The 16118-nt window shown below is 35.0% G+C and overlaps 1 protein-coding gene across 1 annotated transcript in view; it reads left to right on the top strand.

Annotated features, from left to right (window-relative positions):
• The window catches only part of MEOX2 (mesenchyme homeobox 2), a 55744-nt gene extending 40542 nt beyond the window's left edge, over positions 1 to 15202 (top strand). The window contains exons 2-3 of the mRNA XM_084510975.1: positions 1638 to 1810; positions 14491 to 15202. Of these exons, the coding sequence (XP_084367101.1) occupies positions 1638 to 1810; positions 14491 to 14715 (398 nt within the window). The 3' untranslated portion in view covers positions 14716 to 15202. The remainder of the gene's footprint in view (positions 1 to 1637; positions 1811 to 14490) is intronic.
• Positions 15203 to 16118: the final 916 nt, after the last annotated feature.

The following is a 16118-nucleotide window of genomic DNA, read 5'->3' as shown; positions in this document are numbered from 1 at the left end:
CACTGCTGGTGTGTGTGCTGTCTAACCGGGTCCTTCCAAGAGAAGTCTGACTGTGGCTGGGGCCAAACATATCCCGTACCCATACAGCCACTTTTGAGGATATCCTCAGTATACAAACCAGAATTACATCACACGTTCAAAGCAGAGTTCTGTGTCATGTCAGCAGAAGAGTCTTGGTGATTTGAGCCTTAAAATGAGCTTTAAAATGTCATAAATTAGTGACTTTAGCACTGAGTTAAACATCAACAATTCTCCTGACCAAAAGGAAAAAAAAAAAAAAAGTTTCCATCCAAACAACAGAGTAACTGATAAAAAGGTAAAAAGTGAAAACATTTTTTACACTTTTATAAAATGTTGACAGTTGACTGTAATTTTGAAACTAGATTCACTGGCCAGTTGGACAGTCTCAGTCATGTTGATGATTCATCAGAGTCCCAGGGAATGATTTCTTATGGGCCTGTTCTTTTGGATGTTGATGCAGGCTTCTATTTAAGTCAGCAGCTGAAGTGTGAATTTATCTGTGACATTTTTAAGATAGTTTTTGAAGCCAGAATTTGACTAACGATACTCCTACTGATCTCTTGTTAATTTTGGATTTATAGGTATTGTATCATTCCCAAACTTATAAATGTCTGTTTCTCCTACAATTCTCACTCTCCCTCCCTCTCTTTTCCTTCCTTCCTTCCTTCCTTCCTTCCTTCCTTCCTTCCTTCCTTCCTTCCTTCCTTCCTTCCTTCCTTCCTTCCTTCCTTCCTTCCTTCCTTCCTTCCTTCCTTCCTTCCTTCCTTCCTTCCTTTCTTTCTTTCCAGTTTGATCTGTTTTATTTAAACAGACTTCATTGATACCCACTGAATGACTGTCACTGAGTTCAGTAGTTTGGCTTAGGACTGAATGCACCTCTTTCTGAGGAACCAGGAGGATGGTTATGAAACTTTGAGAAAAGCTCCTTTGATTGTGGCCAAAAGTATTTTTTGGTCATCAGCTGTAACAGTAAGAAATTTCTTATACTGACACTGGCTATGGCATAACTTCCTTACCTGCACCTTGGCATGGATAAGATGGGCCCCCATTATCACATGGGGTGTACTCACTATTTTCTTTTTGATGCTTGTCAAATTTCCTATGGTTTGTCTGTTTTCTTTCACTGAAGGGTGATAGGACTAAACCTTAAAGTGTATTCTTTAAAATAGAGCTGTGGCTTAAGGTATCAGTGAAATGATAGAAGTTAGCAATTCTTGAAGTATTACTCATTAAAATGATACTCAAAAGATGCATATCCTGTAATGGCTGGATGCACTGAGAGTTGCCAGAAATGGGAAAGAGTTGAAGCTTTGCAGAATTTCTACAGAGAACCATTACGGAAATGAAACACTGCAAGGTTTTAGAGCTAATGTTTGATGTGCATGAATAGAAGCAACAGTTCATGTCTGTCACAATTACTGCTGCTTTCCTGATTTACAGGGAAGCATCCATAGGTATAAAGGCAAAGGTGTGTTTCTGAGAAGAAAGTTTTAGGAATTTAACTTATGTGGAAGGCAGGCATGTTAACTTTGAGGTTGTTTCTTATTTAGCTATGCATTTCTCAATATTTCAATGTCATCTTTTTTTTTTTCTTTTTTTTTTTTTTTCCTTTTCAGATTCCCAGGAAGGAAACTACAAGTCAGAGGTCAACAGTAAACCCAGGAAGGAAAGGACAGCTTTCACCAAGGAACAAATCAGAGAGCTAGAAGCAGAATTTGCTCATCATAACTATTTGACCAGGCTGAGGCGGTATGAGATAGCAGTAAACCTTGACCTCACTGAAAGACAGGTACTGATGCAAAATAATGAACTTCAAATACTTGCTCAATATTTATTATGGTTAGTAGCTTTTCAAAGCAGAGCTCTCATGCTAATTATAAATATATCAATATATCAGATTGAATGTTTATACCAAAAAGATACGTCTATTATCTGCTATGCAAGTGTTTTTTATTTTTACATTTACTAGCTACAGACTCGTTTCATCTTGGAGAAAGAGATGGAAGACAAAGGCACAAGTAATATATCTGTTAAACTGGTGCACATCTTTTCTAGTCTGTCCACACAAATGTGGCTGAAAAAGTTGTAGGACCAAGTACAGCATGTGCAAGCAGTCATTTTGCCTGCATGCAACAAATATGAGCATCTTGTTTTAGTCTATTAAATATATGCAGTTGCCATTTGTCCAGAGTTTCTGAACATCCTGTTTCCAGATGGCAGCAAGAATGGGAACACCAGCAAAACTGGAATACAAGCATTTTTAACCACTTTATCTTACCCTGTGCTGTGAAAGCAGAGGAGATGATGGAATTTCTTATCACTGTTATTGGTTTCCTGCTCACCAAACCCTAGTCCGGGAAACACTTCTGCACATGCTCAAGTTTCATCATGCATGTTGTCACATTGATTTCTAATGGAAATATTCATGTTAAGTATGTACCGGAGTTTTCAGGACATCATCCCAACACACTAAGTGTTAAGTCACATCTCAAATAGTAATTACACCAATATAAGCACTTTAAAATGTGTTTTATTAAAAGCATTTAGAATACTGGACCCAAGTACATAAAATCTGATGAAATGTTATGTACTGTTTTATCACTGAAGTTTAAAGAATTTTGCCCACAGATAGACAGTCCTCCTGTCTTCAAGAATCCATGATAGATTGAGGAATTGCTTAAGATAGTGAGTAAGTTGATGATGTATTCAAGGGAAAATGTTAAGATGACACTGAGTAGAGATGTCAATGTATATATTTGTGTATAATCATCAGATCACCCTATTGTGATAGTAATATTTGGTGAATATCTGGAGAACTATATATGCAGATACTTATGCTGACCATGTTTGATAACACCATGATCTGTAAACTCTAGATATAAGAAGTTTTTAAATCAATTGTCTTGAGTTTCATTAACATCATAAATAGACATCTCAGTTAGAATCCATCTTTTTCTATACATGAACTCTCATTCAGTCACAAAAGTGAATGAAACAACAGTTTCTCTGAAGATTTCTAGAGAAATCCTTTCCCTTCTAGGTTTTCAAGCAGAAGCCAGCAGTTTCTTTTTTGATGTGAAGATGTTACAAGGTTTCGCCAGGTCATTTTAATCTACTTAGATATATTTATGTTTATAGAGCACATGATTTTTTATCAGCTGATCAAATTTTGCCTTTTTCTTTTTCATTACACCTGAGTAAGTTTAGCCTAGACAATTAGATTAACTTCCACACCTCATTTTGACAGCTAAGGGGAGGAGGAATTAATTTTAATCTCAGTGAAAAGGATAAAGGTTTTGTAGAACTGAGAAACAACAGAATTAAAACTATCTGCTGTGCAATTTTATGGGAATCAGTCAGCTGACTTCAGCATACCTTCATTTTTAGCAAGGGTGAATTTGGCCTGGAATTTAATTATTCTTCCTGATAAATTCTTTATTCTTTTCTTTGGTCAGGTTGAGTAGTATAACTAAATGAAGAGACTATTTTAAAGGAAGCAGATAAATTAAAAGCATTTGAATATTGTCTCTGGAGGAAAAAAGACAACCTATGCAACACAAGTGTGGATAATTCGTTTAAGTTATGTGAGCATTTGCTGTTTTCTGGCTGTCACATAATGCATTATGTTGATAATTGTTATAATTTCTATGGAATTATAATTAGTATATCTAATTATCTAATCTAATTCTTCTCTGCTTTCCCAGATTATCTGAATGACAACTGAACTGCTAGAGATAGCTCCCTTCCTTCCTCCTTTCTTGCCTTCCTTCCTGTCTTCCTGCTTAAAGTCACCCTTACTTATGAAAGGAAAAATATCTATCCAGTTCCATATCTTGCAACAATAAAATTTCTGAGAGGGGAAAAAAAAAATAGAGGCTAGCATAAAAACTATATTGTTAATACAAAACAAAAAGAAAATCGAGAGAAAAATCTGGGCATAGTTTTTGGTTTCTGAATCACTCTGAGCCAAGTCATGTTGTCACTCCCAATGTCATCAAGTTTGAAATGTCTCTTTTTGAAATCAAATACTTTGCTTTAATAGTGTGAATAGGCGTGGAACTGGGCATGGGTTTGCATGGTATATGGCAGTCTTCAAAAGCTTAATGCAGTAAATCAAAAGGCTTGCACCTTTTTGCATACTTGTTTTATAGAAATACTTCAGTGACTTATAAAATAACCAAACCAAAACACCCCTCTAGTATAAAGCAGCTGTGAGACTAATATTTCTTTCTTTTTCAGTGAACTTGAACTCATATGCAGGACCTGTCCTTTCATCATTTGCAGAATTAATGATTATTCTTGAATGGGATAACTGTACCTATTTGTTTACATACTACTGTTATTACTTTCTTTTACTAGCTGTTCCAGTTGAGGAGATTAGATTTGATACCAATCTTTTATATATATATATAAGAAAACAGTCTATTCTCTAAAAATAATTATGACTAAATTAAAATATGTTGATGGGGTTTCCCAAATCACTCTCTTCAGTGACATAGCTTTTTTAGAGAATTACCATTTCTGAAATAGTTTCCCTAGCCTATTTTTACCTCAAAGGCTGCATCGCAGAAAATGGTAAATGATAGGCAGTAGTTCCTTTCTTCAGAAATTTTGAACTTGTGAGTAGTTATAATATCTGTCTCATTGCAGGCTGTTATACCTATTTAAGTTGCAAGCTTTCTTGATTTCTCATGAAACAGTGAGTTTGCACAAAGAGAACTGAAACTTGTGGCAGATCATACAATGATATAAAATAGCAGTGATCATCATGCAAACTAACATATCCCCTCAGAAATTAGGTTTGAGACCAAAATGCATATTCTACCATATTCAGGAGTTGGACTTGTGGATGATCCTTATTGGTCCCTTCCAACTCAGGATATTCTATGATTTTATTTTTTTTTTTACACTTTTCATTATTGTTTAGTTCTTATTCTTATTTTAATTCTTATTTAATGACAACCATCATATTATTAAGAGGGCAGAGGAGCAAAAATTTCACAGAATTTCACAGAATTTCACAGAATTTTCTAGGTTGGAAGAGACCTCAAGGTCATCGAGTCCAACCTCCAACCTAACGCTAACAGCCCTCCACTAAACCATATCCCTAAGCTCTACATCTAAGCGTCTTTTGAAGACTTCCAGGGATGGGGACTCCACCACTTCCCTGGGCAGCCTGTTCCAATGCCTCACAACCCTATCTGTAAAGAAGTTCTTCCTAACATCTAACCTAAAACTCCCCTGGCTCAACTTAAGCCCATTCCCCCTCGTCCTGTCACCAGTATTGTTGGGTCATCCTAAAGTTACAACTTTCAGTTATTTGCCAAGATGAGAGAGAAATCATGGAGCATATTATCTCAAAAAAAGCTCTATCTTCTTCTCAACTATAGTGCTAATTTCAACCATATGTTGCAGCTTAAAAGAGGCACCAACCAACTAACACTTCATAATTACCTTTCTGGCTTTTAAACAAGCTGTAGAAAAAACATATGTTTGACCATATTAAAAGCTATATAAGGGTATTAAAGTTTTCTACAGTGCCAAAGTATGGAGCCAAAGTAAGGCTCCATTTGACTCTTGAAACAACTTAGAAGATCAATTCAAACATAAATTACTCATGGAAGGCCATCTCACAAAAATAATAATAATAAAAACAAAACAAAACAAAACAAACAAACAAACAAACAAAAAAGCATATGGATCAAGAAAAGGAATTAATCCTGTCACTCCCTAAAAAGGAAACCTGAGTTACAAGACAGGAAAATGAAATGAAATGAAATGAAATGAAATGAAATGAAATGAAATGAAATGAAATGAAATGAAATGAAATAAGTGCCTCAAATGCCTAGATATAGAGTGCACTTTGAGAGCATTATAAGCACATCTGGTGGAAGGATGGCTCTACTAAGGTACTGTAAGAATTCCAGCAGCACAGGTACTTTTAATTCCTGCTCCATCTTCTATAGAATGCACTCATAATCCCTGCTCAACCAGCAGTTAATAATTTTCAGCTGACCTCAATTATATTTTGAAAAGACAGTTAGACTAAAAACTATGCTAGCTCCCTAGATATTTGTAACCTTGACAAGTGCATTCTTGGCTTTTTGTACATCCAGATAAACTTGGAGAAGGTTCCATCCAAACTTTTTAATATCTCACTGTGGGATGAAGAGAGGAAGCAGCTGCTGTGGGGTATCAGAGGCGTGGCAAAATGGACATTTTTATGGAGTTGATCCTGCCAAATATAGAAAGAGTAGGAGATCTTTCCACCTCACAGGATCTTTTTGCAAGGAGCTAATCAAAAGAGCTACGTTGCAGTTCTGCAGGCTAGCTCAGGTTACCGGAATAAACAGTCCAAATACGTAACGTTTCTGTTTGCCAACATAAATGGAAAATCCCACCTAGTCAGATTAAATTTTGCTGATGGCAATGAGAAGGTTTGTTTCTTCTTAGCTTTAACTTCCAGTATCCACCCCAAAGACACAAATAATACATAAAATTCCTGAAACCTTTGATTTTGCATTGACAAGGAACACATTTTGTCAAAATGAAGAGTGTTTTGCATCTGTTTTTGGTTTCCACATATGTCATACCAACATGGATAGAGTGACAAAGGAAGAATCTTTTTAATGTCCCTTTCTATGAGAACAAGAAGCAAGTATCATTATCATTTATATGCTTTTGGACAATGTTGATAGATTACCTGGGGCAGTGGAGCCATAAGACACATTGGAACATTAAATAGTTACAATTATAAAAATAAGAGAAATTTTCCATTAGAAAGGCTTTTCCCATACAAAGGTTATCTTGGATCACAAGTGACTTGATTGAAATCCTTTTCAGCATCGCAGAGCTGAGATGAGGTCAATCATAGCATTTTTTAGGCACTGAATTTGGGTGGTAAGATAATAGTTACTGGGGTGAGATAGGCTCCACCAGAGAGTTCATTGCCCCTCAATTGGCCATTTGTTCTGAACCACCTCTGGAGGAGTACATGTCTCTCCATGGCATGCCTAACTTCCCAATTTAGGAAGTTGGATTTCTAAGGTTAGGTGGTGAAATTATTCCCTGTGTATTTTCAAACAAAATGAAAGTGTAGGTTGATATAACATAGTTGACTATATCTGTCTGATTGATTGTGCTGTCAAATCTTTACTGAAAGGGTTGTTAGGCATTGGAATAGGCTGCACAGAGAAGTGGTGGAGTCACCATCCCTGGAGGTCTTTAAAAGACGTTTAGATGTTGAACTTAGTGATATGGTTTAGGGGAGGACTTGTTAGTGTTAAGTCAGAAGTTGGACTCGGTGATCTTGGAGGTCTCTTCCAACCTAGATGATTCTGTGATTCTGTGATCCTCTCTGAAAGGCAGCTGCTCATTCCAAGCTTCCACTTGTTAAGCACTCTCAATATACACTATAATAATGAGCCTGCATAGCTTGAAATCCTCAAGATCATTTGTTTAAACAAAGAATAACACTTTTTGTTAAGAGTAACACTTAATAAAATAAAACTCAGTAATTGAGCAATATAAAAACCAGCAGTAAAAGATACTGTGCTAACTCAGTTTGTTCTTTCTTAGGAAAGAATGCTACTAGCAAACATAATTATATCTTGTGCATAATTTTGATTTGTATGGTAATTCTTAAAAAAAAAAAAAAAAAAAAAGTACATGGCTAAACTTCAAACAACACACTTACTTTTACAGTATTGATCGAATTCAAACAAGCAATTCCATGTGCAAAGTTCCAAGAGCCTCAAGCTGTTACTTGTGAATGGATCCTACACCTGCAGAGAAACCCCATGAGGTTCTGGGTGGGGAGAAACCTCTGTTTCTGCCAAAAAATATATCTATGTGATATAGACAGAAATATCAGCAGCTCATCTGGGTATTTTTACAAAGTAAGACTTCTGTCCCCTAAGCCAACCTTTTCTTAAACACAAGTCTAAGGAAGATGTAGCTTGTTTTTTCACCCATTCAAGATGGAGATAGGTTTGTCATTTATGGTCACTTCAAAAAAAAAAAAAAAAAGAAAGAAAAAGAAAAAGAAGTCAGGAGGGTTTTTTTTTTGGTTTTGGTTTGTTGCTTTTATTTGTTTTATTTATTTATTTATTTATTTATTTATTTATTTATTTATTTTTAATGCAGGAAATTGAAAAACTGTAGAATCTCTTTCTAGTTTCACTAGTTCCTTCCCCTCAGGGATGTCCTGCTGAAATTGTTGCAGCTTCTTGAGGTTTAATAGCTTTAAATCTGGTTGTTGATTTTGGTTTAGTTTATCATCAAAAGACTCAGGATTGGGTTGTTTTGGAAAGAAAAAACAAACAAACAAACAAACAAACAACCTCCAGAATTCAAGTAATGAACTGTGTTTAAACAAATACAAGTGAGGCTGCTTCTCTCTTGGGCAGGGAGATGGTTTCCAAAGTCAGAAAGTCGCAAAGAACTGTCATGGGCTAGTAGATTGTTTTGTGCTGAGTCAGCTTCTTAACTTTACTTTTCATTTGACTTTCTTCATCCTAAAGTGGTAGCAGAGAAAAACATCAGCATACTCAGCTAAAAGCCAGTCTTGATTACACACTGCCTTTTAACTTTCACACTCAGTTTACTTGTGCAAGATGGGTGCAGAATAATGAAAGTTAGATTTTTTTTTATCTCATGAAATAAAATGCTCTGCATTTTACTCATCTGAGTAATTCATGCGAGTGTCTATGCAAAGAAAAGGCAAACTTTAGCTCAAGATGATGTTCCCCACAAATTAGATTTCTACCATGTGTTTCTTTTGTAGATTTAAATGTATATTCAAAGAATTGGAATAGATATATATATATTCCAAAGAATTGGAATAGTAGACCCCCAAAAGACATGTTTTAGGAGAATAAGGCACAGGGAGTAGCCCCACAGATTGCCTCTTTGACTCTGGATAAAGCAGAGAGACTAATTTTGTCAAAAATACTCCCTTAGATTATGCAAAACAAGTCAGTAGAACCTTAAAAGAACCTTAAAACCCTGAAATGTAGTGCCTTCCTTTTTGATAAAGAAGGTTAGCTGTTAGCTCTGATCATGAAATGAATTTTGAAGATCAATGGTAGAGAAGCCGACACTACTTTGAATGGAATTGAGGAAAATAAACTGAGTGATGTCAAAGACTTCTGAAAATAGAATGAAATACTTTCATCACTGCTGTCCTCTGAAATATAATGTCTATTCCATCCCTGTCTAAATGTGGGAGGTAAAAAGGAGAATGTATCACCTAAGCAGTACCCAAACCTCAACTGACTTCTATGTAACAAAAAACCAGAACTCCCTCCTACACCTTCCTGGGTGCCAAAAGTTCCAGCTGTCCTTTGTGCACCTGCCAAAACCCCCCTTTTTCTCAGCAGCTGCTGCAAAGCACTTGTGTGCATTCAGTGCAAAGTCCTGTAACATAACACGTAGCAGTGAGAAGGTGACTAAATCAATTTTAATCATAAGGTTCTGGTGCCACTCAGTAATTTAGAAAGGTTAATTTTCTCCGATTTATATATTTTGTACTATTTTATAATAAATAAGAAGACATTTAATACTCAGACATATATTTAAACTGGTTTGAAACTTAGAATATATTTAAGTTTTTTAAGACTTAAAATATATTTAAAATTGTTAAGACTAACTACCTTAACTTACTCTCCCATGTATCAAACTATTTAAAATCTTACGTTATCTTTAGTTATTAAACTGATAACTCTTGCTACTGTTTCTAGAAATATTTTAAATGAATAACTTAAATTTTTAAAATAATTTTAAATGAATAGATTTGGTAATTGCAACTGATCTAGTGGAAGGTATCCCTTCAAACTCAAACTGTTGTGTCATTCTGTGATGCTCTTCTTTTTATTCATAGACTAAATAGGGAAAAGAATCTTGCCTTTTTTTTTTTTCTATTCCTACTTGATTTTATAAGTGTATTGAGTAAATTGTTATGAAAATGCTGTCTCTCTATGTATGAAGAAGGTAATTTTCAGCTGTATAGCACCAGTGATTTCTGTAAAGTTCAGGAATTTTACTTTCTTTAAAACTTGGCAGCATAAATGTACTATCTAAAAATAAAAGGAACATTTTCAAAGCCAAAGGAAGTTCAGAAGTAAACTTTTCATTTATTAAAAATCAGAATTATTTTTTGTTATGTTTACCTGTATTAGAAGAAAGTCAATTGGTAGATTAAAAAAATAACAATAAAAGAAAAAGGACAATGGCTGACATGGGGCAGGACACTTAAAAGATTTAGTGATTTGGTCCTCTTGAAACATCATTTAAGTGTAATAAAACAGATGGAATTTGTAATACTGACTTCAAAGGCTCATGCTTAGAAATATGTAACCCTTATAGCAAAATAACAGTCTTGAGTGGTGCAGTCCTCTTGTTTCTAATTTTTCAGGTTTATGAGGTATCAATGCCTTAAATTTTAATCCTGTTTGGGACTCACACCACTAAAATCTGGAATAGAAAACTTAATTTTAGATAAGATTTTAGAAAAGAGCATTTTGAAAGAGCAATTTATATTTATTGAAAGAAAAAAAGAAAACATATTGCAACTGTGGTAGTTATGTTGTTTGAATTCAGTCATTCTTTCATTTGTCAGACAAGAATGTCTTTATTAAGAAATAACCTTTAATGGTAGAAAATATCTGTTTAGCTTTTCTCTATAAGTGTAGAATGCTAAAATCCCACATCAAGAGGAAATATTCTAAAGAGCACGGTAACTATTCTTAATTTTAATGTGACTAAAGGGCTCCACTAAAGAAGGAGTATTAAATCAGAATTTGAGGTGATATGCTCATTTGGAACCAAATTGATATACTGATGTCCATCCATGTCATGAAGTTATATTGAAGGTACATGGGCAAGACAGCATATAGTGTGGCTCTTAAGCCTACTAAAGACCTGTATATCCTAAGTATATATTGATAATTTTAGTAATGTAGACATCAACAATATCAGATCTCTTCTTTTGAATCTTGGACCATGATTCCTTCAGACCTTAAAAAATTCCTTAAAAAAATTGTTCACAGCAAAAACATTTCTTTTGTTCATCAGGAGACCCATAATGTGAAATTTTACTTGTATCTTAAATAACAGTCTAATCATCAGATGTGGAGATGCAGATGCTAAACAACTTGTTGACTAAGGGAAAAAAAGCTGTGTTTTCGTGCCAGTAAGCAGATGTGCTCAATAGACTGGCTCATAAGTGCTGATTTAGAAACAGCTGTTAATGCTACCATCATCTTTATTCATTTCCCTTCACTTCCTTTGTTTTCCATGTATACATCTATACATATGCTTGCTCTATACAGTTAAGCTGTGCTAAGAGGGTAGAGAAGAGGGAGTGCATTTTAATAAATAATAGGCAATCAGATCCTGACACCTTGGGCTCCTGCTGGAGCTAACTAAAACAGAATAAAACAGCTCCTACAGTGTGATGTTTGTCACAGTAGATATATAAGTTGCTTTAAAAGGACTTTTTTTTTTTTTTCTCAAAAGTTGTAAATGGGACAAACTATTTTTTTCACTGAAAAAAGTGTTCAAGAATTTTTGAAGTTCACTTCATTATCCAGTCTTTTCCTTTCTCACTCATATATGAATTTCATTATTTTTCTTTCATTCACATTCTCCCCACAAACACTCCTCTCTTTCTCTCTCTCTCTTCCTTCTCCCTCCCCCAACAACCTTTCTTTCTGAGGATTTTTTGTTCTGATGCATGTTTTGTGCAACACCTGTAAGTTTCAAATGATCTGGGCAATTGAAAAACACAGTTTTCCATTACTTCAAATAAATTATCACTTCATTCACACAATTTGCTTCACTTCCTTTCCATTACAAAAATATAGATGGATCACATATCAGTAACTACTCTACCCACCATAATTGACTCTTCAGCTCCAAAGGAAGTTCAGAATTCCTATATCTGAATTCGATCTTCAGAGGAAATAACAAGTGAAGGACTTGTCTCATATTATTAACACTTGGGCATTAAGGGCCTCATCTAGAGTTCATTGAACTCAATGGGAAAACTCCCACTGACATTAATGTACTTTGGATCTGGTCAAAAGTGGATTTCAGTATTTTAAAATGGAGGACATAAGGAATATATATATATATAAAGAATACCTAAAGTATTCCCTTCAGTTACATAAAAATAAACTCACAACATTATTAATAGGAAACTTAAATATAATTAATTTCTATCCTTTGAAAATAATCTTTGGCATATCAATTAATGATTTTTTGTTTGTTTGTTTGATATTCTTTAAGTAAATCAGTTGCAAATTATTTGAAGTCACTAACAACAAAAAAGAATTAAAGCCTTTTTTTTTTTTTTTTTTTTTTTAATTTTTCACCAGTTAGGTAGGTGATAAGAGGTACTCCCCTGCCTGTCTCATTGCCTGGAAGCTGGTGCCACTCAGTTCTCCTGATTTTAATGTTGAAGGAGAGAGACTTCTCTGTGCTGCAATTTTGTAAAGTGGTCCACATTATAAATATATATATATATAACAGGAAAAAAAAAATAATTTATTAAAATTATAAGCTTCAGTTTCTTAAGTAGCCAAAAAAGAAATAGACGCATATGGATGGTGGCATGCCCAGGTCTCTCTTATTTATAGTGGATATTGCAGTTAAAGTTAAAATGGGTGGAATTCAGGTTATGCATTGAAAGTTTTTGTTTGTTTGTTTGTTTGTTTTTAATGATACATTCCTTGTATGTATCATCATTTTGTTTTTGTTTAAGGACATAAAAACATTCTGAGAATTGCTTAAATCTTTAAAACATCTCTCCAACCCTGTAATTTCTTTTTATTGAACACAAGTTTATAGGCCCTTTTGTCAGAAGAAGAGTGATAGTATTCTGTGGTACCAGGCTGAATTCAAAGTCTATTGATTTTTTGTGTTTGCATTGTGCCTGCAGTTGCATTTACTACCTTTTCTTGCAACAGTGTAGTTTTGGCTTTTACGAGAGAAACTTCATTGTCTTAATAAATAAATAAACAAATTGACATCTTAAATTCCCCCAGAGAGCTGCCAATTCTGTACTAATGTTGCACCCTTTTGAAAACAGTTTCAACAGACATCTCTGATATGTGACCCAAGAGACCCAAAATTGCCAACATCACAGCAGCCAGTACCAAATACCTTCCCCTTTACACTCATTTCACTGTACAAACCAGATGCTTTGGTACTACTGAGATGACTAACGGAAATGATGTGATAGGCATTAAGGCTCTTAACTAACCTGGAATCATTTTGCTCTGTTCCCAAGTGATTGGCTTTAACAGCTTGCATTGGCTTTAACAGGAACATAGACTATAAATAAATATAGTCTATCTATCTATCACCTCTCTTCCTTTCCACATGTGTACATATAAATAGTGAAGTCAACTATCAATTCAATTGTAATAAAGTTTTAATGTAAAATTCAAAGTGATGTTAAAGGTTAAACACTGGGATGTTTCCGGGATGTATAAGACAGATTCAGCAAAACAGCATTTTTGTGGCTCTATTACTCATGTTGTACAATATGTCCTGCTGTGACTGATCCTTGCTGTTTCTTTTAAAACTCTGAAACACATTCTGCTATACACAGCAGAGGATACACCGACACTGCAAGCTTACTTGCTTTCCTTCCAAGGGAAAAGTTGCAGATATTGTTTATTTTTTATTGTGGAACCTTCCTTTTAAGAGCTGCAGACATACATGCATTATTTTTTTTAACATTAATTCTAAATGGATCAACCCCCAACTTTCTTCTCATTCACAAATAGTGCTTTCAGTGACAGCATTTTAAGCTGATTTGAAATCAGCATCTAGTCTGATCTAATATGGTCTAATATATTTGACAGATGCTATGCACATCCTTTTTTTTTTTTTTTTCTTTTTCTTTTGGCTATTGACAAAAAGTCCTTGTGGTTTGCAGTGCTGGTACTTTTGGTACTTTGGAACTGTGCAAATTTTTATTATTATTATTATTTTCCCATATATTTCTATACAGAGAAGGAGAGGAGGGCAAATGAGTTTCAGCTGGAGTAAAATCTCAGGGTTAAATGATATGACTTCAAATGTGCAGATATATTTTTAATCTTTCATAATTTCTTTTCCAATCTCATCTGAATTTATTCCACATCTCTACCTGCAGAATTAATGCATTCTTCAAGAGCGTGTTAACTCTCCAATGTTTTCTAAAGGGTTCTGAGGTCTTTCTGTGGAGTGCAAAACAGCAGTGATGCATATTGCAGCTGGTCCTGCAGCCTTTTCCATCCACTGTGGTCATTACCCTCACATCCCTAGCACTCACATCACATCCCAAACTTGATCTTTCACTCGTCAAGGAGCTCTTGCTGTGTTTTTTACCGAACAGACAGTGTTGTACTATATCTAGGAAGATCATTATCAACCAGTGACCCCATTTCTATTTTCTTGTTTTGTTTTTCTTCCACAAAGGTAAAAGTTTGGTTCCAGAACAGACGGATGAAGTGGAAGCGGGTAAAAGGGGGCCAGCAAGGGGCAGCAGCCCGGGAAAAGGAACTGGTGAATGTGAAAAAGGGCACACTGCTCCCCTCCGAGCTCTCTGGCATTGGGGCAGCTGGTCTCCAGCACACAGGGGACTCACTAGCGAACGACGACAGCCACGACAGCGATCACAGCTCTGAGCATGCACACTTATGATATACAGAGAGTGTCCCAGCTCCGTTCTCAGGAAAGATGCTTTGCTGGCAAGCCTTACACAGGCATCGTTTACGTATGCAAGTGACTCTGGCAGTGATTTTTAGAGTTGTTATGGAAGATTCAGGCTTATTGTGTCTGCTTTTCTTAATTTTTAGATGGTTTACAGTAAGTGCCGTGTCTTAAAGGTGCCTCACGTATGGAGAAGTGGAAGAAGAACTTTGAACATTCCAGATTTGTTTGTCATGTTCATGACAGCGGGCAGGTATTTTTGCTTTAGCTTGCACTGAAAATTACATTGCTCTCAACAGACGTTATATTCTGAAAACCACAGTGCCACAAAATCACTATCTAGTGGATAAGAAATGTATTTTAACTCTGTATATATTTACCTTACAGCATTTTCCTGTCTTCACTAATTTTAGCAATGCATTCATGTTAGCTGATGGCAATAGTCACTCATGACAATAAATGGCTTTTTGTCTCTTTATTTTTGTTTTGTTTCTCCAAAGACATACAACATATGCAGATACTTTTGTTCAAGTAGAGAACAATACAATAGTGTCTGCTAGTACACGTCCTTGTATGACAGACAAAACAAACGTTATGTTGCATTTACTATCAACTGCTGCTAATAGGGTATTATTAAACTTACCTAGCTCCTCAATTCTTCTTATCTTATAACTGCAAAAATGACTTTTAGGATCATAAGAATAGTCCAGTAACCTGCCAGAAAATTTTTAAGTTCCACTCATGCTCAGTGGAACACCCCTAAAAGATTGTTCATTTCTACTTTGTCATCACTGAGTACATTGATAAGTACTGACACTGCAGAAATGTTGTTGCTTCATCTTCAGTTAAAAAAAAAAAAAAAAAAAAAAAAAAAAAAAAAAGCAAATAAGCTGAAAGTTATTATCAACTGCTCATGTTGGTAGGAATCAAAATATGAAAGTAACTCAGCATTGTGTCCCACATGTTAAATCAAGACATATTTTCTGTTATAAGCTTTTGTGTACATACAGGCAAACACCAAAACCCAAAATTTAATGCAAACCATTGATTGTACTTTGTAAAGAAAAATGTTTAATAAATAATCCTTTTTAAATAATTCTTGACTCTCTACAATGATTTCATAGGAAACTTAAAACAGTTTTTGCAAAAGTCCTACAGAGTTCTGCCTTTCTTGGGTCTTTTGGAGTTTCATCTGTGGACAACACAAAGTTACATTTCCAAATTTAAGTTTTTAATCTTGTATAAACCTTCCACCATGATCCATTTGCAAAACTCTTTCATTTAGCAGGAAAAAGGCATCTATGCAGTTAATGACATCTTCAGCCAAAACCAATAAGACTCTGTTCAAATATTTTTCCAGATCTAAAACAAATGTAAAGGGTTAACTTGTTGGA

Source organism: Aythya ferina, assembly GCF_964211825.1.
Source record: "Aythya ferina genome assembly, chromosome: 2".
NCBI classification, from domain to species: Eukaryota; Metazoa; Chordata; class Aves; order Anseriformes; family Anatidae; genus Aythya; species Aythya ferina.
The sequence above is the reverse complement of the archived record's forward strand: the minus strand, read 5'-3'. Positions and strand labels throughout refer to the sequence as shown.